The sequence below is a fragment of the Malania oleifera genome, chromosome 1, assembly GCF_029873635.1.
Source record: "Malania oleifera isolate guangnan ecotype guangnan chromosome 1, ASM2987363v1, whole genome shotgun sequence".
NCBI classification, from domain to species: Eukaryota; Viridiplantae; Streptophyta; class Magnoliopsida; order Santalales; family Ximeniaceae; genus Malania; species Malania oleifera.
The window spans coordinates 151,480,243-151,502,856 of NC_080417.1; the positions used below are offsets into that span (position 1 = coordinate 151,480,243).

The 22,614-nt window shown below is 37.3% G+C and overlaps 2 protein-coding genes across 4 annotated transcripts; both read left to right on the forward strand.

Moving 5' to 3' along the window:
- Positions 1-532: 532 nt before the first annotated feature.
- Positions 533-3,761, forward strand: LOC131165612 (beta-1,2-xylosyltransferase). Its single transcript, XM_058123559.1, has 3 exons — positions 533-1,407; positions 1,567-1,716; positions 2,404-3,761. The coding sequence occupies exons 1-3, from the start codon at positions 700-702 to the stop codon at positions 3,127-3,129; spliced, it is 1,584 nt and encodes a 527-aa protein (XP_057979542.1). The 5' UTR covers positions 533-699; the 3' UTR covers positions 3,130-3,761.
- An 8,175-nt stretch (positions 3,762-11,936) lies between these two features.
- Positions 11,937-21,445, forward strand: LOC131162808 (putative MO25-like protein At5g47540). Of its 3 annotated transcripts, none has more exons than XM_058119408.1 (11): positions 11,937-12,400; positions 13,280-13,441; positions 13,562-13,680; positions 14,734-14,808; positions 17,067-17,160; positions 18,099-18,158; positions 19,360-19,428; positions 20,364-20,462; positions 20,922-20,966; positions 21,050-21,152; positions 21,257-21,445. In XM_058119408.1, the coding sequence occupies exons 1-11, from the start codon at positions 12,290-12,292 to the stop codon at positions 21,331-21,333; spliced, it is 1,014 nt and encodes a 337-aa protein (XP_057975391.1). In that variant the 5' UTR covers positions 11,937-12,289; the 3' UTR covers positions 21,334-21,445. The 3 variants fall into 3 exon arrangements, with proteins under 3 accessions (XP_057975391.1, XP_057975402.1, XP_057975395.1); XM_058119419.1 differs by having other exon boundaries at positions 11,945-12,400; positions 21,109-21,152; XM_058119412.1 differs by having other exon boundaries at positions 11,945-12,400; positions 13,601-13,680.
- Positions 21,446-22,614: the final 1,169 nt, after the last annotated feature.

Consider the following 22,614-nt stretch of genomic DNA (forward strand, 5'->3'; position numbering starts at 1 on the left):
AGACCGGTACGGGTGGAGCTCGTCATCCAAGCACAGCAAAATTTTGAAAACTTTTAGTATAGTAAAAGTGTTTTTTATTTGAAAATATAAAATGAAAATTTTAAATGAAAATTCAGTTGGATTTTATCAAATATTTTATACACTAATAACTTTTAAAATGTAATTTTATGATCACATTTTTTAAAATTATTTTATTAAGATAAAAAAATCAAACTTTTTAAAATTTTCTAATAAATTCATTTAATAAAGAAATTCAACTGAATTTTCATTTGAAAATTTCATTTTATATTTTCAAATAAAAAACACTTTTACTATACTAAAAGTTTTCAGATTTTTCCTAATAAATTATACAAAAAAATCATTTTTAATATACTAAATTATTAATGATAAGTTTTTATTTCTTAATTTTTTTGAAATAAAAATATTACAAAACAAATTAATCATTTCATTATGTAGCAAAAATAATAAAACGTCAATAATATTTCTTCGAAGTAAAATCAACGAAGCAAGGATGAAAACAGCGTGGACTGTCAACGCGTCACTAAGCTATTGGTCGAATTCATCTGAATACGTGAAAAGCAACCTCCTTCCCTGTTGAAAGAAAGTAAGACCTTCCACCTTCTAGTTACAGAGACTTCACGGCGCAGCTCCTCGTTAGAGTAGACAGAGAAAGAGAAAAGAGAGGAGAAGAGAGAGAGCATGAACAAAAGGAAAGCTTCTCTCCTCAAAATACTTCTCGCTCTCTTCGCCCTCAATTCGATCTCTCTCTACCTCTACTTCTCCTCTCACCCAGACTACTTCCATCGCAAGCCCCGACCGGAAGCCCGCCATTATCCGACGGAGAACCGCCACTCTTTGGCGGAAAACTATCCGCGATTCTCAGCGCCGGCAGTCTCCCGCGCCAAGCCCTGGCCCATACTGGACTCCTACCTTCCCTGGTCCCAGAACCCTAATGTTCCTCCCCGCTCCTGCGAGGCCTATTTCGGCAATGGATTCACTCGCCGGCTCGACCTCCTGCGCCAATCGCCGGAATTCCGCCGCCGATCGGGCGTCTCCAGCACTGCCGGCGGCGGAGGATGGTTCAAGTGTTTGTACAGCGAGACTCTACGGAGCTCGATTTGCGAGGGCGGGAGGGTCCGGATGCTGCCGGAGAAGATTCGTATGTCAAGCGGAGGAGAAAGATTGGAGGCGGTGATGGGACGGACGGATGACGAGGAGCTGCCGGTTTTTGAGTACGGTGCGTTCGACGTGGACGGCGGCAGAGATGGGGACGGTGCCGTGCGGAAGCTCGCGAGTGAGGAGGTTCTGAACGAGGTTGTGCCGGAAGGGGCGGTTTTGAGACACGCGATACGCGGGTTGCTCGATTCAGTTAGGGTCGTTGGAGCGAGTGAGTTCCAGTGCTCGGAGGTTAGGATTTCTGATTTCACATTGTGAAAGTGTTCGATCTAAAACTTAATTATTTTATTGTGAGCCAAAAATGTATAATTTCTCCTTCCAAGTATGCGGTTTTGATTAATTGTTCTTGTGTTCTTTTGATGTTTCTGACCTGAATATCTCAACTTGCAGTGGGTTGAGGAGCCAACTCTTCTGGTCACGCGTTATGAGTACGCAAATCTTTTTCATACGATTACCGATTGGTACAGCGCTTATGTGTCTTCTAGAGTTACAGGCCTCCCTAATCGACCTCATTTGGTTTTTGTAGATGGCCATTGTAAGGTGTGTATTCCTATTCTCGCCCTGCGCTTTTCTTATTTCAGGCTGCTCTTGACTGTTGTCGTTTATGTTGATATGATAACTTTGATGAAAACTTTTAATTCAGCTTTGCTACCTTTTTTGTGTGCTGTGTGAGCGACAAACGAAACTGAAGACTGAGAACAAGAACAAAAACATATAGACATTCATTTTTTGTAGGGAATTGGATTGAATTCTTCAACGAGCTATCCTTACCCTAATTCACTTGAATCTGCTTTTCTCTCTCCCCTCTTTTGATTTCTTTAATTAACCCAGGCATTCCAATCCAGTTTCCAGCTTGAATGTTGTTGTCCTTCGGGAAATGATCGACTCTTGCTGTGCTGTTTATACACTTGAAATGCAGTACTCCAGTGTCTTTCATATCTTCACTAGCTACTTTTCAATTAAATTTGATGCTTTTACTTGTTTCTTCTTTGTGTGTGCATATTTGTGGATGATGTTTGAGCTAATTACTTGATTGAGTCAAGGTTGCATTGATTGCAATGAACTGCATATTCTTTCAGGCTGTTCTTTTCGTTTTTGGTTATTTTTTTTTTCTATAATTGCTTAACCGAAGTTGCTCTGTTTGTTCTTCTGGAAAACTAATTAGAACCATAGCTCATGCATGGTTTTGTTTTGCCTGTTTTCTTTCCATTTGGCACAAATTGTCAGGCACCATTGATGGAAGAGACATGGACAGCTTTGTTTGCTAGCCCGAGATTTGCTAAAAATTTTACTGGACCAGTTTGTTTTCGCCATGTTATTCTCTCACCATTGGGTTATGAGACTGCTTTGTTTAAGGGGCTTACGGAAAACATAAATTGTCAAGGAGCATCAGCACATGATCTATGGCAAAATCCTGATAACCAGAAAACTGCAAGATTGTCTGAGTTTGGGGAAATGATCCGAGCTGCTTTTGGGTTTCCTGTAGATAGACAACGTGTTCAGAAGCCAGTCTCAGGTCATAATGTCCTCTTTGTTAGGCGGGAAGACTATTTAGCTCATCCGCGTCATGGTGGTAAAGTTGAATCAAGGCTTAGCAATGAGCAGGAAGTATTTGAATCTTTGAAGAGGTGGGCCTCTGATCATTCAAAATGTAAGGTAAACCTGGTTAATGGATTGTTTGCCCACATGACCATGAAAGAGCAGCTCCGAGCCATTCAGGATGCCTCTGTCATTGTAGGTGCTCATGGAGCAGGTCTCACCCACATAATATCTGCAACACCCAAAACAGTGGTTCTTGAGATTATTAGTAGCCAATTCAGGCGTCCACATTTTGCATTGATTGCTCAGTGGAAGGGATTGGAGTACCATGCCATTAACCTTCACGGTTCACGGGCTGATCCTGCTGTGGTTGTTCGGAGGCTTAGCAACATCATGAGCAGTCTTAGATGCTGAAAAGTTCAATGTTTAAGCTGAAATTTATTGATTACTCTTTTATTTGCAAGGGATTGAGCGCTAGTCATGTGATGTCTACTCAGCTTGCAGTATCTTACTTTTCTGAGTATGGTTCTTCCAATAACATCTTTTCATTCTCTTTCGACCCAGTTTTGAATATATGCTGCTTCTTTAGAAGACCAGTAGAAGGTTGATGAGAAAAAAACTAGCTGCCTTAGCAGCAATTGTAGCTTTAGGATTTGATCCAACTGATGGTTGAAGACAGGATGGTAAAGTAATACAGAAGATAAAAGGGATTGGCTTTGCTTTGCTGTGGAGCTGTGGGCATTTTGGCAGTTATAGCATACTGTTGTCTGTTCTCTGTGAGAGGTGAAATTTGAAAAGTGATTAAACACTTGGCACCCCAATGCATTGGGTTAACACTTAATATTGTTGATCTTACAAATCGATTGATGCTCCTCGGGAAGAACTGCATTTGGGCCATACAATTGAACTTAAGGTTCTAAACCTACAACTGGTCTGATACATGATTTTTGTACAATGTATACTTCCTGTACTATTTTAAGCTGGGTTTTCCCATTACTCCTTGTTCAACTACTTGAATCAATATGAATCTTAGGTACTTGATGAAACCTTACCTGCCTTTCTTGATTCATACATACCATGTTTTGTTCTTTTCCTTTTGTCTTACATTGCTGCAGTTAATTGGAAATGAGAAAATGAAGCAGGAAGAGGTTGATTATGGGAAAGCAATATAAAGCATAAAAATCATTAAACAGAAACTTGACACTGAAGCGTGATTGGAGATGCAGTCATTTCCTTGGAATCCCTCTCTCTCTCTCTCTCTCTCTCTCTCTCTATTAATAAGAATTCTACCCATAAGGGGGGAGAAAACTCGCCATCGAGTACTAAATTAGAAGCTTTGTTGCAAAAATAAGTGGCAGGATAGATGAACCCTAATTATAACCATGTTCTTAAGATTAACCATACAAACATTTTAATTTGTTGAAAATTTAGATTGAATCAAACCATTTTAATTGATAAAACTGTGGCTATCCTAAACAAAATCATTTAATTTAGAAAATATATAGTTCACTGCAATTTAGCAAACAGATGTATGATTGCATAAAAATTACTTCTATGTTTTGTCATGGATTGTTAGAGACTACAAATAGAGAAAAAAAATGCTTTAGTTATTTTGTTTTGCATATTAATATTCAGGTACATTATAAATTAAAAGATTTCATTAAAAGGAGTCCCACGTTACTTGATGCATCATGTCTTGTTATTAAGTAGCAAATATTTTAACATACAAAATATTGGCAACGTATATGCAAAACACCAAACTATGCATCAATGCATGACAAAGGTGTTGGGTGGTCTTGGGCCTTTTCAACTCCAAAAGTTAGCTTATGGAGTGAGACTTTCCCTCACACTTAATAAGTGACCACCAAGCCCTTTCCACAACCGATGTGAGACAACCCCAATAATCTTTCCCCTCACACATTGGACTCCAAACTTCTCACGAATTGGGCTCACCAAATCAGCAGCACCACATGCCGGACATCCCAAGGAGAAACCATGGGCTTTGATACCAGGTGTCGTGACGTCCCGGACCCGGCCCAGAGAACCAATCTCTGGTTTAAAAATGGGTTCGGCTTGCGAACTGGGAAAAATGAACGTGTATTTTGAAAATGTGAATTTTCGTGAAAAACGATGTGTGGTGGAGTCGCCACTAACCTTTTGAAGTGTGGTTAGTACACTTGATTACTACCCCGTTAGGGGTAGAATCGGTCTACGTCACCAAAGTTAGGCTCGGGAGTATGGTTACGCAAGGGGAAGGTATTAGCACCCCCTACACGCCCGTTCTTACGAATGGTACCAGATTAATAAAGAGTTTTCCCGAAATAAATGTAATAAGCCTTTAAAGATCACTCCCTTTCAAAAGTCAAAAACAAAATGAAAATACTATATAGGTATTCCCTCAGAACCGGGGCAATCTAGTACTCCGAAGAGTCAATGTTCTCGTTTGCAATCATCGGGAAGGAAAATCGAAAATAGGGTACAAAATACGCTCCCGAGGATTTTGAAATCTATAGGTTTTTTTTTTAAGTATCAAAAATACTATTTCGGGAGGTTTTTGAGATTGGTTCGGGATTGGAATGAATTTTTCTTGTGCCTAAAAAGATATTTTTGTGATTTTTCCTAAGTGTGAAAATGATTTTTGATATTTTTCCCGAACTTTCAAAATAACACAAATGAAATCAATTGAAACCAAAATGTGAAAATACTTTTGGAATTTTTGAAAATTTCATGATTTTTGTGAATTTTATGGATACAACAATAATATACAAGCGAAATGGAGAAAACTGGGGTGAACCAGTTTGGGAATGGTGAGCCGGTCAAACGTTGACCAGTGTGGGGGGGAAAAACCAGTTTAAGGTCTTGGTCGAGACCAATGATTTTCCAAAATTTTCCAATGTCCTTCCGAATACAACAGAATTTTAGACAACAATCACGAAAGTCATGGTTTTAAAGATATGCCTTTAGAATGTATTTTTGAAAATCTTGAATGTAGGGAAACAAATCTAACCTTTGCCAAACATGTTAGAAACTTTCTTGGATTTTCTTCAAAAATTTTCAAAGGTAAATAGGTTTCAAAGCTTTAAAAATTTTTGAATTTTCTTTGAAATTTTTTTTTTGAATTTTTGTGTCTTTTATGAAATTTTTTTGTTTTTTGTTTTTTTATGAGTTAAAAGGAAACTATTTAAAGTAAAGAAAAGTGAAATAAAGTCAAATAAACCAACAGAGGCCGATTAGGGAAAGGGGGACGGAAATGTAACATAGGAAGAGAAAGTTCATTGGTCTTACCTATCGTCTTTTTCTCCTTCGGTCTTCTTCTCCTGTCTGTGAATCCGCAAGGTTAGTCTACAGCGCCTTCCCGAGGGTTGTTCTTGAGTTCCGACTCGAGGCACTAGGGAGTACCTTCTTCAAATGGAGTGACCCGGTACCGGTAGGAAAAGGGATCAATCGATCGCTTGATCTTCTTTCGTTTTCCTCTGCTCCGGTCTTCTTTTCCTGCTGATGAGTCTACTAGGGCCGCTCTACAACGTCTTCCCGAGAGTTGTTCTTGAGCTCTGATCTGAGGCACTACGGGGTGCCTTCTTCAAATGGGGTGACTCAACACCGATAGGAAACGGGATTAGTCGACCTCTTGATTTTTACTCAAAAAAAAAAAGACTAACTTCACAAACTCGTGATAGAAAACTTCAATATTTGAAATCTTCTCCTTACCGCCACTAAGAGCTCTCCCCCTTGTGCTTGAAATGAGAGGGCTATTTATAGGCTTAGCTTGGAGCAAGCATAGGAAAGAAGACATAGGGGAGTCATGATGGGGGAAACCAAGTATGGGAGGAAGAATGATGAAGGGAAATTAGCATGGGAAGAATGATAAAAGGAGAAAACATGACATGTGGTGAGTGATGATGGAGGGAACAAAGTATGGGATGAAGAATAATGAAGGGAATATAGTATGGGAAGATTGGTAAAGGGAAGAAACATGACATGTGGTGAGTGATGATGGAGGGAACAAAGTATGGGATAAAGAATAATGAAGAGAATATAGCATGGGAAGATTGATAAAGGGAGGAAACATGACATGTGGTGAGTGATGATGTGGGGACAAAGTATGGGATGAAGAATTATGAAGGGAATATAGTCTGGGAAGATTGGTAAAGGGAAGAAGAAACATGACATGTGGTGAGTGATGATGGTTGGAACAAAGTATGGGATGAAGAATTATGAAGGGAATATAGTATGGGAAGATTGATAAAGGGAAGAAACATGACATGTGGTGAGTGATGATGGGGGAACAAAGTATGGGATGAAGAATTATGAAGGGAATATAGTATGGGAAGATTGATAAAGGGAGGAAACATGACATGTGGTGAGTGATGATGGGGGGACAAAGTATGGGATGAAGAATTATGAAGGGAATATAGTATGGGAAGATTGGTAAAGGGAAGAAACATGACATGTGGTGAGTGATGATGGGGGAACAAAGTATGGGATGAAGAATTATGAAGGGAATATAGTATGGGAAGATTGGTAAAGGGAAGAAACATGACATGTGGTGAGTGATGATGAAGGGAACAAAGTATGCTTGCATTTGACAAATTAAAATAAATAAATAAATAAATAATAATAATAATAATAATAATAATAATAATAATATGAGGGTTCTAGAAGCTGTGTGGAGCCCATCGGAGATGTGTGGGTCCCACGCGCCATGTGGGGTCCACAAGCCGTTTGAGGGTTACAAAAGCCCGAGCTAGCAAGGCACCGGATATGTGGATCCGAACTAGCATACTAGAGGGGGTAACGTGCACCGGATGTAGGAATCCGAGCTAGCGTACCAGGAGAAGTGGGGCCCAATTGAGATATGTGGGGCCCACAAGCCATGTGGGACCTAAAAAGATGTGTGGGGCCCACAAACCATGTGGGACCTAAAAAGATGTGTGGGGTCCACAAGCCATTTAAGGGTTATAGGAACCCGAGCCAGTAGACACAAGCATGCCAAAAGAGGTAACGTGCATCGGATGTAGGAATCCGAGCTAGTGTACCAGAGCAGGTAACGTGCATCGGATGTAGGAATCCGAGCTAGCGTACCAGAGGGGGTAACGTGCACCGGATGTAGGAATCCGAGCTAGGGTACCAAAGAGGGTAATGTGCATCGGATGTAGGAATCCAAGCTAGCGTACCAGGAGAAGTGGGGTCCACAAACCGTGTGGGGCCCAATTTGAGATATGTGGGGCCCACAAGCCATGTGGGACCTAAAAAGATGTGTGGGGTCCACAAGCCATTTAAGGGCTATAGGGACCCGAGCTAGCAGGCACAAGCATGCCAAAAGAGGTAACGTGCATCGGATGTAGGAATCCGAGCTAGCGTACCAAAGGGGGTAACGTGTACCGGATGTAGGAATCGTACCAAAGATGGTAACGTGCATCGGATGTAGGAATCCAAGCTAGCGTACCAGGAGAAGTGAGGTCCACAAACCGTGTGGGGCCCAATTTGAGATATGTGGGGCCCACAAGCCATGTGGGACCTAAAAAGATGTGTGGGGTCCACAAGCCATTTAAGGGTTATAGGGACCCGAGCTAGCAGGCACAAGCATGCCAAAAGAGGTAACGTGCATCGGATGTAGGAATCCGAGCTAGCGTACTAGAGCGGGTAACGTGCATCGGATGTAGGAATCCGAGCTAGCGTACCAAAAGGGGGTAACGTGCACCGGATGTAGGAATCCGAGCTAGCGTACCAAAGATGGTAACGTGCATCGGATGTAGGAATCCAAGCTAGCGTACCAGGAGAAGTGAGGTCCACAAACCGTGTGGGGCCCAATTTGAGATATGTGGGGCCCACAAGCCATGTGGGACCTAAAAAGATGTGTGGGGTCCACAAGCCATTTAAGGGTTATAGGGACCCGAGCTAGCAGGCACAAGCATGCCAAAAGAGGTAACGTGCATCGGATGTAGGAATCCGAGCTAGCGTACCAGAGCGGGTAACGTGCATCGGATGTAGGAATCCGAGCTAGCGTACCAAAGGGGGTAACGTGTACCGGATGTAGGAATCGTACCAAAGATGGTAACGTGCATCGGATGTAGGAATCCAAGCTAGCGTACCAGGAGAAGTGAGGTCCACAAACCGTGTGGGGCCCAATTTGAGATATGTGGGGCCCACAAGCCATGTGGGACCTAAAAAGATGTGTGGGGTCCACAAGCCATTTAAGGGTTATAGGGACCCGAGCTAGCATGCACAAGCATGCCAAAAGAGGTAACGTGCATCAGATGTAGGAATCCGAGCTAGCGTACCAGGAGAAGTGGGGTCCACAAACCATGTGGAAAGGTTTTGACATGAGGTCTCCTCGGAAAGGCCTGGTTAAAATTGGGGTGTCGACACCAGGGTTGGGTTGTTTTGGACCTTCTCAACTTCAAAAGCTAGTTCATGAGGTGAGGCTTTCCCTCGCACTTAATACTTGATCACTAAGCCCCTTCCACAACTGATGTCGGACAATCCCAACAAAAGGAACCATGAGAGATGGGCTTTACACCTCTTCCATGAATTGGTGCATAGCATCAGTGTTCTACGTATTAAGATTTTAACATCACTTGGCCACATACTATTTACATATAGATATTAAAGTCTTAAGACAATACCAAATAGGAATGCTATTTATCAACATGCAATAGCGCATAGTGTTACTGGATTGGGCATATCTTAGGTGAGATATTATCTGTTTTGACTTACTAGTCTCATAGATTTATCTTATAAAAGGCACTTCACATAGTCAGAATCCAAATCATTCTTATAAGCCCAAGATCTCCCTAGTATACATTAGATGTGGGATTATGACAAACTCTCTCATTTAGCATCAGAGTGACTTACACCTTTGTATAGGATCCACCCACCTAATAGTACCCTCAAGGTGGTTTTGATACCAAATGTAACACTCTTGGGTCCAACTTTGATGAGATATTGTTCGCTTTAACCCATTAACGTGACATGTTGTTTTATAAAAGACATCTCACATAGGCATAATTCAAACCATCCTTGTAAGTTCAAAATATTTCCCTAGTACACATCTGATGTATGATCGTGACACATAGCATAGCAGAGGAGCCAAGTCTCAAATTACATATCAAAGTTGAGTCCAATATTGAATTCCAATAGGTAAAGAAAAAGTGGTTAATATGAAACTTGCTAATTGGATCTTCCAATATTGTTCTCAATTTTGAATGAAGTTTTCTCATGATGGAAGGGGAAGCCTCGAGCATGCTCTTGCTCTTATGCAACACTTGTGTCAGTTTCCTCCTTGGCCCTAGGATGGGGTTCTAAAAAACTAAAAAGACTAAAGACATTAACCTCACTTTAGGTTTGACAAAAAAACACCGACATTCTCCTAAGGTTATGAATCTCATTTGAGATTTTATAACTCCTACAATCTTCTCTTAACATTTGATTTTTGGAATATTTACTTAAAACTCTTACTTTTTCACAAAACATAAAATAAAATAAAAGGATTAGATTTTTTTGTTAAACCTCAATCAAGCAAGCGGGATCTATGCAATTCTTGAAACTTTAACAATGATCCTTGGGGAGGTCAGTATCTTTCTCCTAAATCTTAGAAAAGATTACTTGTATCTCAAAAAAAAAAAAAAAAAAAAACCCCTCTAATAAAGACTATATATATATATATATACACACACATTTTTGCCCATCCAGAGTGTATTTTTTTTGGGGGAATCTTAATTATTAGTTATTTATATGTATAATAGCGCATGCTTGGCCTAATTAAAAGCTCGTATGGACAATGGGAGGTAATCATGATGATCCTAAGGCCGAGGGGCCACACCCACATGCACCAGCCTCTTACAAATAACAATTTTATGGAAGTCCTTGCCATTGCCCATCCACAGTGTCCACTATTATTTAAGGTATGGATGCATCTACATTCTTTTCTTTTCTTTTCTTTTAACACATTTCTTTCATGTGCTTAATTACATGTGCAAATCAATTAATGGTCATAATCAAATGAGATTACGACTTTTTAAAATAATTGCACAAAATTACTGACTAGCTCTTATAAATAGTCTTTCTCTTTACACATATTGATTGGCATATTAAGTAAAAATTTGATGTGCTAATTAATATGTATAAAATAAATGTAGTTGAAGATATTGGGTGTTATGTGTGAGTTAATATACAAATATGTCAAGGACAAAAAAAAAAAAAAAAAAACACTATACAGCTATAGATAAGAGAATAAATCTTGTAGGAAAGATCAAAGGGGAAAAAAAAACTAACTAATTTATACTTCCGTTAAAAATAATAGAATGAACTTATTATAGGGACATAATCGATGATGATTACATATAGAGGATCTACAAAAAATTGAGAGTGGATATAGACAAATCATAAACCAAGTGGGGAAAAAATCTTTAAAGACTTCAAAAGAAATTGAGAATTTAAACATAAAAAAAAGAAAGGGCATTCCCGAGCCATAAGGCTCCTTGCTTTGCAAGGGAAAGGAGAGGGTCGTGTATGCAGTCTTACTCCTACTTTTATGTAGAGAGATTATTTCCTAAATTCAAAATTTTTTTTGAAAATTTCTAAAGAAATTGAGAATTTAAGCATAAATTTATCCTAAATCCAAATAAAATAAAAAAGCAATAGAAGTGTACAATTGAAGACAGAAGGACAAAGATTGAGGATAAGATTAAAATAAATAAAGTTTAAGCTTCAACGAACTTGTGAGAAAATGATCGATGATTATTGGTGTTGTGCGTGGAGAGAAACAACAAGAGAGAGTTGTACAAATTTCATAACAATAGTTGTTTGAAAAAAAAAAAATCATAAAGATATTTTAGAGATTCAAAATTGAATTTTATTTTCTTAAAAAATGATAACGGGCAATGGAGATATTTTGAAAATTCAATGGTGAAATTAATTTGTCAAAATACTTATTACTTATAAATTGACACTTTTAATTTTTTTTTGAAATATATAAAAATTATAATAATTAAACCCTATGTCCACTTTAATAAAATATTAATAATGTGGATTATGCACAACTTTAATGAATCCAATTCATATAATTAATTTTATGGAAACAGACACAATTGAGCCAATAATCTTTTTAAAATTGACAATTATCTTTTTTATGATATTTAAAACTGCAAAAATGATCTCATTTTCAAAATTCCTAAAATACCCCTTGATCATGCTCTAACATAGAATTATGAGAGAGAAACATGGGATATTGGGAGTCTGGGACCTAGGGTTGAAAAGCTTGAACTTCGAACGGCTATGATCGTTTCATCACAAAAACCCCCTCAAAACCCACAATCCTCGTACCTACCATTCGTCCATTTCAAACACACAGAACAAAACCACCAACTGCACAAGAATTGCTGTGCGCCTAAAAAGGAAGGAAGAAGAATGATCAATTATCATCATATCAAAGCGCAGAATCGCGTCGGTGGTAGCTAGTGATGCATATCCCCGAGAAATTGCGAGAAGGTGAGAGAAAATAGAGGGCTCTAGCGGAATTCGGCAACGTCCCCCTGTGCTGAAGAAGCTCCTCCAGCGGGCGCTGCTTGGAAACATGCGGAAAGGCCTCTTCAAGTCCAAACCCAAGACGCCGGCCGACCTCGTCCGGCAAACCCGCGACGTCCTCGTATATCTCGACACCGCAGGCCCCAAGCGCGATGACAAGGTTCGATTTGATCCAACATTTTGTGTTTGATGCTTATGCAGTAATGCTTTTTGGACTGGAAAGAGATTCTGATGAGTTTTTCTGTTTTTAGTTTTTTCAGTTTTCAAGTCCTTTCTCACTACTCTATTTATTTATTTTTTGGGCGAATAGTTTTTGACGGGTTTTTTGTTTTAGATTTTATTTTCTTTCTCACTGTACTGTAAAAATTGTGTGCTTTTTTTCGGGTTGGGGGATCGATTTGATATTGGGATTGATATGCTGTGATGCGGATTGATTGAACTGTTTCTTGTGACATAATGTGATGAAGAATGCTCTTTTATACACAAATTGGAAATGGTTCGGATTACTATGAGTAAGCATGAATAATGAATTATGTACTAGAGGTCCTCCCCCTGTTCTGTGTTTCTATTTTTCAATCTTGTCTTCATTTGCATAGTGAATGAATATAATAAATATCAAGTTATCAAGTTTTTTGCGCCTTGTATTAAGGATTCTCTCCTTGACAGAGTGATTGAGCGGCTAGTAATAAACCAAATCAACGTCACTATACTATTGCCCTATGTTTGGAGAGACCGGGGATTTGGATAAGATGAAATATAAAATTATATTGAAATTTGTCTAAATCCACCTAGATTCTAATCCAAGATTTGAAATCGATGCAGCATTGTAGAATTTATTTTCGACAGTTTGATCAGTCATGGCAGCCACTTATCATTCCTCTACACCTGCTGCCGAGTAGAGTATCATTGGGCCTAATTTGACATGCAAACAGTGCAATTTTATGAATTAGTTTATCCAAATTTTACTTGCATGTGCATGTTTGCTATATTATTTGTTTTTTAGATTGTGCTGCATTGATTTCTTCTCACTTGTGTCCAGTTGGCAGAATTGAACAAGCTCGTCAGGGAATTAAAGTCAGTTCTGTATGGTAACAGTGAATCTGAGCCAGTTCCTGAAGCTTGTGCACAATTGACCCAGGAGATCTTCAGGGCAAACACTTTCCGCCTCCTCATTATTTGTCTTCCAAAATTAAACTTGGAGGTGAGCATGATAACTTGTATAAGTTGGCAATATAAAAATTACCTATACTTGCATTCATTTTAAACTTTCACTCATCTATGTCCTCCTGATGGTGCTTATCACGAAGCTTACTTTTCATAGGCCCGTAAAGATGTGACCCAAGTGGTTGCAAATTTGCAGAGGCAACAGGTTCATTCACGGCTTATTGCTTCCGATTACTTGGAAGCTAACCTAGATCTCATGGATCTTTTAATATCAGGGTAAGCTATTGCTTTTTGAGGTATTGAAATGTTGATTTTGTTGTTGTTTATTCTAGCACTTATCTTGCTAGCCAGCGCAATGTTTCACCATCTCACAATTGAGCTGAGTTGATGTTGTGCTTTATGAAAGCTTTTAGGATTAAAGTTGGCAGTACCTGTTTTTGGTGGGGTCAACAGTAGCAAAAAGAGAGCCTAAGTTAGCTGCAGATTACTTGGTAAATTATAAAGGAATTCCATAGCTAGCCAGCGCAATGTTTCACCCTCTCACAATTGAGCTGTGCTGATGTCGTGCTTTATGAAAGCTTTTAGGATTAGAGTTGGCTGTAACTGTGTTTGGTGGGGTCAACAATAGCAAAAGGAGAACCTAAGTTTGCTGTAGATTGCTTGGTAAATTATAAAGGAATTCCATAAATATTTTGGCTTCTGCTAGAGAATATCAAGGAAATTGTAAATGATGCAAATATGTTGATCTTTTTTTTCCCCTTTTTTTTTTTTGGTAGTGTCACTATAAAAAGTAAAGCAATTATTCATTTGCTTTCCCGCGGGGGGGGGGGGGGGAGTCAACTGCCATAAGGATAGGGTTCAAACAAAAAAACTTTCCATCCCCTTCTACCATAGCTTATAAGAATTGATGGATTACACCTTGTTGAGTTGTGCGGTTAGCCTTAAAAACACCCTAGGAATGATTGGAATGGATTGGATGTTTATGGTGTTGAGATCTTAATCTAGGTGTTTGTTGGATCAGTCTTTCTAGGTGTATGGAGGGGTGGCAGAAGAACAAAAAAATTGTTTATACTTTGTAGCATTCTTAAATTTTTTCACAAATTAATGATTTGATTGGATTGGACATTCAACGAGGAGTTGGAACTTCATCTAGGCATGGTGGGTTGGTCTTTGCCAGCTCTGTTAGGGCTTTATACAGGTTGAAAGTTTGGCTTTGAACTGATTTTCATTGTGTTTAATGAGACCTTTGTCTTACTCCTTCTAAGGTTATCAGAAACTTTATTAGTTTGTTAATCATAAACTATAGTGACTATACTAATGTTTGTTTAGGTATGAAGATCTAGATATTGCTTTACATTATGGTGGAATGTTGAGGGAATGCATACGTCATCAAAGCATTGCCAAGTAAGTGATCTTGAAGAACTCCATTGCTACATTCTTCGATTGTTGAGTCATAAGCTCATTGCTCACCATTCATGTTTTACCTAACAGAGTTTTCCAATTGTCATTGTTCATTTAAGAATTTAGGGCAAAAGAAACTTGCTACCCTGAGATTTGGCAAAACGAGAAGACCTTCACCCGAGGCTCTGAAAATTCCATAGAACTGTTGTGACATTTGATTTTTTACGGCACTTAATACCCCCTCCCTGTGCTTTCTTTTTGTTAAATATAAGGGAAGGTCAATGGGATTTTTTTAATGTCAAGGGGGTCCACATCTTTTCCCCAAACCTCAGGGGAGAATTCTAAAACTTTTGAAAACTCGAGGAAGACTCGCATCTTTGCTCCAAACTCCAAGAGAAGCGAGTGTCTTTTGCCCAAGAAATTATTGTTTGAAAGGTTTTGTACTCTTTAAACTGGATTGTTTTTGTCCATTTTTATATAGTATATGTACTTTCTTCTCATGCACTAAAGAATAAGTAGTTAAGTGGCTCTGTATTTTTTGATAGAATTCCATTGTGCAAAAGGGTTTACTCATTTACCCGCTAAAACTGGTGATAAAATTACTCATGGTTATGGAGCTTTCCTTTAGAAATTTAGAACCCTAATCCCTTTTGCAAATATGGAGTCGTTTATGCCACTCATGCAAGCCCTTGGAAATTTATTTCTTAGATTTTCCATCTCTTTCTTCCTTGGGTGAGGCTTGGTATTGGAAGTAGGGAGAGAATTCCCTTGTCTGAGGAGCAGATTGGGGATACTCTGTTTTGTATTGGATCCTAGTCTTTATGATCTCTTGAGTTGGCATAATGTTTTATTTCTCTTTTCTTGGTTCCTAAGAGGGATATTGTGTTAGAACTCCGAATTTCATTTTCAAAAACAATCTGACTGAGAGAGGACATTATGATCTCATCCAACAAGTAGAAATGCTCAATTCAGTTCATCCTTCTATCAAATATGATTGTAGGGTTTGGAGTTTAAATGCTTCGGAGGAAGTTTTCTTGTAAATTTTCTTTGATTCTTACCAGTGAATTTGATACTAGTCCCTGCAATCTCTTATTTGGAAAGCTACCCTTCCAAAATTAGTGTCTTCATTTGGTGTGTGATAATAGGAATACTTCAAGTGATAGGCTTCATGCTAGCATGCCCTTTAAAGCTTTGTCCCTAGATGTGTGATTTTTTATTTTCCAATGTGGGGCATTTAAATGCACATAACATTTTTTTTTTTGGTTGTTCCTTTTCCTGCTGCATTTGGAAGGTTTTTTTTCGTGTTCTGGGTGCATCAAATGTGCCCTTCTTTCTTGAATTGTATTTTTTCTTTAGAAGTTTGAGGGCTTTGATGGTGGGAAGGAGAAGGTTCTTTGGAATGCAGTACTTTTGTGGTACTCTTGCTCTGCTGTGGTGTATTTGGTAGGAACAGAACTCTAGAATCATCAACAGGAGCGTGACGTGACTGATGGCTTCCAATTTGTTTTGGAATAGTGATCTGTTTTTTTGCACTGTTGTGGTGCTCTGCCTTGGGATTGTTTAGAGGACTGCAGCTTGTTGGTATGAAACAAGATTGGAGGCCTTTGCTACATTAGTAGTAGTAGTTTTTTTATTTTAATACTTCTTCTTTCATTTTGCCGTTGGAGTATTCGTTGTCCTCCAAGTGTTGTACTTTTCTGTCTTAATATAATTTCTTCTTAATCTAGAAAAAAAGGAGAAAAAAAAAAAAAATACTTTACTCAATTCCATTCTTATGTTCCTTCATATGGTGAGACTCCAATTACAATTCAAGCATTTGAATAGAGACACAAAGATGGGAAACAGGGTTCACCCATGTCTGAAATTGTGTCTATGTTTTATAGGTTGTCTGTCGGATGTCCTCTTGGGTGATCCTGAAGTATATAGGATGTGTATATTTCTGTATGTTGTATGAAGGTTGTTCAAGGACTATGTATGCATAAGCAGGGTATGCAATATGCATGTTGCACCAAATTGCCAAAAAGAATCAAGTTTAATAAGGAAATAGCCGTTTTGGCATTTAACAAAGGTACAAACAGAATGTTAATACCCACCTACACAGACAGAGAACTGTCTTTCTGGAAAACCTTTTTTCCATTTCTACCTGTATTGATGTTCCTGAGTTAGTGAGATTGAATACTAGGTAGCTGTTCAGTTCAAATTCCTCTAATGCATTTTATTTTAATTGGAACAACTTTTAATGCTCCGGGTTTATTTTACAGGCATGTCTTGGAATCAGAGCACTTGAAGAAATTTTTTGACTATATACAACTTCCACATTTTGATGTTGCAGCAGATGCTGCGGCAACGTTTAAGGTTGAAATGGCTGCTAGTCATTGACCTCTCTCTCTCACTCTCGCTTTCTCTCTCTCTCTCTCTCTCTATGTGTTTGTGTGAGTGAAGATAGTGCTTAAGCTTGTTAGATTTTGTCATTAATTATTTTTAGTTCCCCACCAAGTTTGCAAAACATGTTTGTACTTGCCTATTATTAAAACTTGGGAATTCTATGTTGTAGGTATTTGGGCTCAAACCTTTAGAGGGATGGCAAGGGATATGGGATGAGAGATGGGCTAGCTCCCGTTGTGTATCCTAGGGCCTCCAATCAACCAGAAAAAAATTAATTTGAAACCTTCTAGCATATCTATTTATTTTGGAATGATTTTTATTGAATTAGTGAAAATATTTTTATCCAAAAATCAATTTTAAGTTTTGATTACTATTATGGATAATTTTGTTGCTACAACGGTGAAAATAAGGAATGCTTTGTAAAATACAAATCTTATGATACAAGCTATCATCTTATGATACAAGTTATCTCCCTCATTTATCAAAGGTCTTGAGTCCGTCAGTGCTTGTAATCCTGCTCGTCTGCAGAGGACTATTACACATGATGCAGAAACTTCCTATTGGTGCTTTATAATTAGTGAACTATACTTAGTGAACAATTCCTTTTGGATGATGGTGAAGCATGAAATCTGTTCTCAGTAAATTCCATATCAATTTGCATTTTGGACTTTGGGAACTCCCCTCTGCCCTTTTTTTTTTTTTTGAGTATTTTACCTCAAGAGGCAGTTCAAAATCCACAGAATAGATGAGGCTTGTGTTGATTAGGCAACCAAGAGAAGACCATTATGCGCATGAAAATTTAATGACATCTATTAAGTAATTTGTAATGATTCTATTTATTTTGCCTGCTCAATGTATTTTTCTGCTTGCATAGCTCAAGAATGCTGATCAATTTCAGTTTGCTGCAGGAGCTATTGACAAGACATAAATCCACTGTAGCCGAATTTCTTTCTAAAAACTATGATTGGGTTAGTTCTTATTTTGTTTCAATATTTAATTTTAATTTTTTGCTTTTTTTTTTCTTCATGTTCCTATAAACAAGATTGTGTAGACCGGTAGGACTAAATTTCAGTCTTTTTTTTCTCTTTTGGTAAAGATTTAGATTTGGGTTCTTGAATTCTAACTAATTATAGAATAGTAGAAGTGTGGAATAGGGTATAACATGTGGCTTCCTCCAAACATAAATGAACTCACTTTTATGCACACATGAATGTGGTTTGACTTATTTATATTTGGACTGGGAATAACTTGTATTGGTTAGGGATTCTGACTAGTATTAAATGGAGTTCATATATGATATATCATTGTAGATGAATTGCAAGCATCGGCGGTGCTTTGGGCCCTTTGTGTTTCTTTTGTGAGAAATTTACCTTCTCTCCCCTTGCTTTTGATTTGAGGAGTGTGAAACCACCAAGACCACACCATAATGTGGTGACATGTTGGCTGTCAGTCATGCATGCCCATAGTATTGAGTTCTGGGAATATGACATCATGTGCAAGGTGTGAAGGTTGGAAAATTGAGAATATGATCTGGTTACCTGTGGCAGTTGTTTCCACTGCCTTATTTTACCATTGTATTAAATTTATTGGAGCCATTGTCTTACAATTTTTTTCAAAAATGCTAGTGTTGTTGTAAATTTGTAATTTAGTAGCCTCGTCTAATTTATTACTGTTCAGCTCTGTGTATGATTCCGAAATTGTATTTAGTTTAACAGTATAGCAAAAACTTGGTATGATAATTTTTTTTTCTTCTAAGCATGGAAAAATCTGAAAGATACCGCGTCACACATAACCCTGATTAATAATTGGTACATTGTGTTCTAGTTTTGTTGAGTCTTCAGTTCATTTTTTATGTGCACTTTCTGATGTAGAGTGTAGCCACAATGCACTCCTAAGATATTGTAACTGGGTTTCTTCCATGTGGAATGTGGCATGTACTTAACACGAATTGAATCCATGGAATTCATATGTTCTCTGATGCTTTAGGCATCATATATGTTTTATACTCGTGGCAGAATCCTTTCTTGATATTCCAGCAAACATATATTGCTTTTGATGTTTTAGATCTTGGAGATTTTTTACTTGAATATGTATTTTCTGAATTACATTCTGTTATTTTCCCCAATTGATTGTAAAGTAGCGTCTATCCAATTTTTTCTGTGGCTCTAGTTTTTTGAGGAATATAATTCAAAGCTGCTGGAATCTGAGAACTACATCACCAGACGACAAGGCGTCAAGGTATGGCATATTAAACTTTTGAGATTAGGCTTTTCCATTTTAACTGAATAAGGACCACCCCTTCCACCTGCTGTGGGCACACAGAAGAAGTTACGTCACTAGACTAGATTTCCATCAATAATCTCTTGCTTTGTTAAAAGTGTGGTGAATTTGAGAGAAAGGAGCTGTATATCAGGTGTCCTCTAATGGAACCTTTCCTCCTATATCCAATGTCTTTGGTCTTGCTACTGCAGTTACTAGAAAATGAGTACACTGGAACATAATGAAATATCCTGGAGAGGTCAACAGTCCTGATATGGCCTACTGGTGAATTCGGCACTCCTTTGGATGAACTCCTTTTAGAAAGTAGAAGTCGGGTATAACATGTTCGGTAAACAGTTTTGTTAGCTTTTGAAAAACAAGCTTTTAGGTTTTATAGGGGAACTTCTAAAATTAAAATTTGAAGCTTGTAAAAAATAAAAAATATAGCTTTTCTTAACAGATTAATTTATTTTATAGATGCACTTTTCTTTTTTTCTTTTTTTCCCCCAATGTTGTCAAATTATCCATGCATTAATTACATTTCTTAAAAACACATCAATTTTCATTTTGGTCATTTTGAATGTTCTGAATCACCTTACAATTTGTTTTTACCAAACACTCAGCATCAGTTATTTATTTGTTTCTAAGAACTCCTGAGGTGGCAAACAGCTTTTTCAACCACCTAAATCTGTTCATTTTCATCAATTATTTTGTAAGAAGTTTTTTTCATAGAGGTCAAACTAAGCCTAAGAGTTATTGCTATCTTGTGAATGGTTTCCATAAGCAAATTTCAAGTTGTGGCCTGGTAGAAATCTGTGCTTATTTGCACAGTATCATTTTTTTGTCTGTGGGTTCACTTCTTTGAAATCCTATTACAACAGTTCTTATGCCAACAGCCTTTGAATCTGTTGCAGCTGCTTGGAGACATGTTACTTGATCGTTCAAATTCTGCAGTGATGGTGCGCTATGTGAGCTCAAAAGACAACTTGAGGATTCTGATGAATCTTCTTAGGGTATGATTAGTTTTTCTGTTTAATACGACTTGAGTTAGTAGCAGATTACTTTTCTTGTAACATCAGTGAGATCAATAGTGCCACTTTAACATGAAGGGTCCTTTAAACATGTTTACTGTTCATCAGAACCCAGAAAGAGTTCTTATGATATCAATTATATGGCAGGAAACTACTAAGGGATAACAACTTCCTTTATTATTAAAATATTTGTTGAAGGCAAAAATCATTTGGTTGGACCACCCACTTTCTAATTATGGTACAGAGGTTGTTTATTCCTGTCTAGTTGATGAGAAACCCTAGAAATGATAGAAAGAGCATGGGAAACCTTGCATTGCTCTTAAGCAAAACTGATAATAAATATTCTTTTTTCTTTTGTTTTTTAATTCAGTTCTTGACAAGTGCTAAAAGATTCCAAATTCCAGTTTCATATATTAAGATACATGGATTCCTTGATTACAGGAGTCGAGCAAGGGCATCCAGATAGAAGCATTTCATGTGTTCAAGGTTCGATCGTAGATACTTGATACCAGTTCTGTACTCTTCATAACGAAAATTTTTAATCTTCTCTTATATTTCATTACTGGCAGCTCTTTGCTGCTAATCAAAATAAGCCCCCTGATATTGTCGGCATACTCATTGCTAACAGAAGCAAGCTTCTCCGTTTGTTTGGTGGCTTCAAGATTGATAAAGGCAATCCTTTTGTTTTTTGGAAGAAAAACTGAAATTTTACTAAAAACTGTTTTTTTTTTTTCTAAAGGCTTGGAGATTTTGATTTGCCTATGATTTTCTTGCAGAGGATGAGCAGTTTGAAGCAGATAAAGCTCAAGTAGTAAAAGAAATTGCTGAATTGGAGCCTAGAGATCAGCGGTGAACAGTTTTGGATGGATCTATTGCCTCTTAATAGTTTTGAATATAATTTGCTGTTTGATCTGATATTATATGGTTTCTAATAATCAATTATATAATTATATGGTTTCTGATAATTTGGCATGCTTATCTGGAAAAAAAAAAAAAAGGATAAATAAATAAGTTTATATAAATTTTTAATGGGATGAAGAGCTGTCTCATGCTCGAATGGTTGCAATGAAGAAATTCCTTGGGACTGGTAAAATTGTGGGAACAAATTTTTATTTTTTTAGACTAATATTTTTTTTAAAATATATATATGGGTAAAAATATGACCATATATTTATTTTTTTAACATTTAAATAGAGAACTTGAAAAACAATTATTTTTTTTTTAAAAAAAAAATTGATTTTCAAATTTTTTATGCTGGCAAACAGTGAATTTTTTTAAAAAAATATTTCATAAAGTTATTTGATTTTCTAAACATTTTTGGTCCCTTTACCAAGATATACGAAAACTATTACTAATATAAAAACCATTGATAACAAGAGGTTTGTTTGGCCATGGCCAAAATATAGTTAAGGCTAATGTTTTACATCAACTTGATCTTATCTTTACATGATGAATACTATTATTAATATAAAAATCATTTATTATTAAAGGTTTGGCCAAATGCAGTTAATGCAAATGTTCTATTTGATCTTAAAATAGTAAATTCCCTTTTGAAAAAAGCCCACCAGATAAAGCGACAGCGAGTGCATACGCATTTTGAATACTAATTGGATACTAATTCTGTAATCTAGCTTCAAAAAATATTTTGATGCCAAAAATTATTAGTTAATAATTACTGGTGTTACTTCAATCCAAAGAGAATTAATACCCAATATTCAAACTGCTATTTTTTTAATGCAAAAATTTATGCTCGTATAATTAAATTATTAAATAACATAGAAAATTATAGTCAGATTGACCATCATGATACTAGGCCGTTGTGAGGTTGTGCAGAATTGCTGTTGTGAAAGGAAGATAAATTGCAAATGACTAAATAACTGAAGATTGGCAAGTGGGATTATCCATAATATGAACTGGATAAGAAGAGGAAGTGCAGCTTAAGAGTACACAATCCTCGCCGTTGTGAAAAGAAGATGAATTGTAAATACGTATATAAGTCAAGATTGGCAAATGGGATTGTCAATAATAAGACTGGACACGAAGAGGAAGTGCAATTTAGCACTCACTTGATGCTCGCCGTTTGTGAGAGGAAGATAAATTGAAAATAAGAAAATTTTTCAAGATTGGCAAATGG

What these genes read in the sequence shown, in the direction of transcription:
- LOC131165612 (XM_058123559.1), top strand. Translation starts at nt 700, where the DNA reads ATGAACAAAAGGAAAGCTTCTCTCCTCAAAATACTTCTCGCTCTCTTC. An exon ending in GTGAGTTCCAGTGCTCGGAG is followed by an intron (nt 1,408 to 1,566) that starts GTTAGGATTTCT and finishes CTCAACTTGCAG; the next exon opens with TGGGTTGAGGAGCCAACTCT. An exon ending in TTGTAGATGGCCATTGTAAG is followed by an intron (nt 1,717 to 2,403) that starts GTGTGTATTCCT and finishes ACAAATTGTCAG; the next exon opens with GCACCATTGATGGAAGAGAC.
- LOC131162808 (XM_058119408.1), top strand. Translation starts at nt 12,290, where the DNA reads ATGCGGAAAGGCCTCTTCAAGTCCAAACCCAAGACGCCGGCCGACCTC. An exon ending in CCAGACGACAAGGCGTCAAG is followed by an intron (nt 19,429 to 20,363) that starts GTATGGCATATT and finishes AATCTGTTGCAG; the next exon opens with CTGCTTGGAGACATGTTACT. An exon ending in AAGCATTTCATGTGTTCAAG is followed by an intron (nt 20,967 to 21,049) that starts GTTCGATCGTAG and finishes CATTACTGGCAG; the next exon opens with CTCTTTGCTGCTAATCAAAA.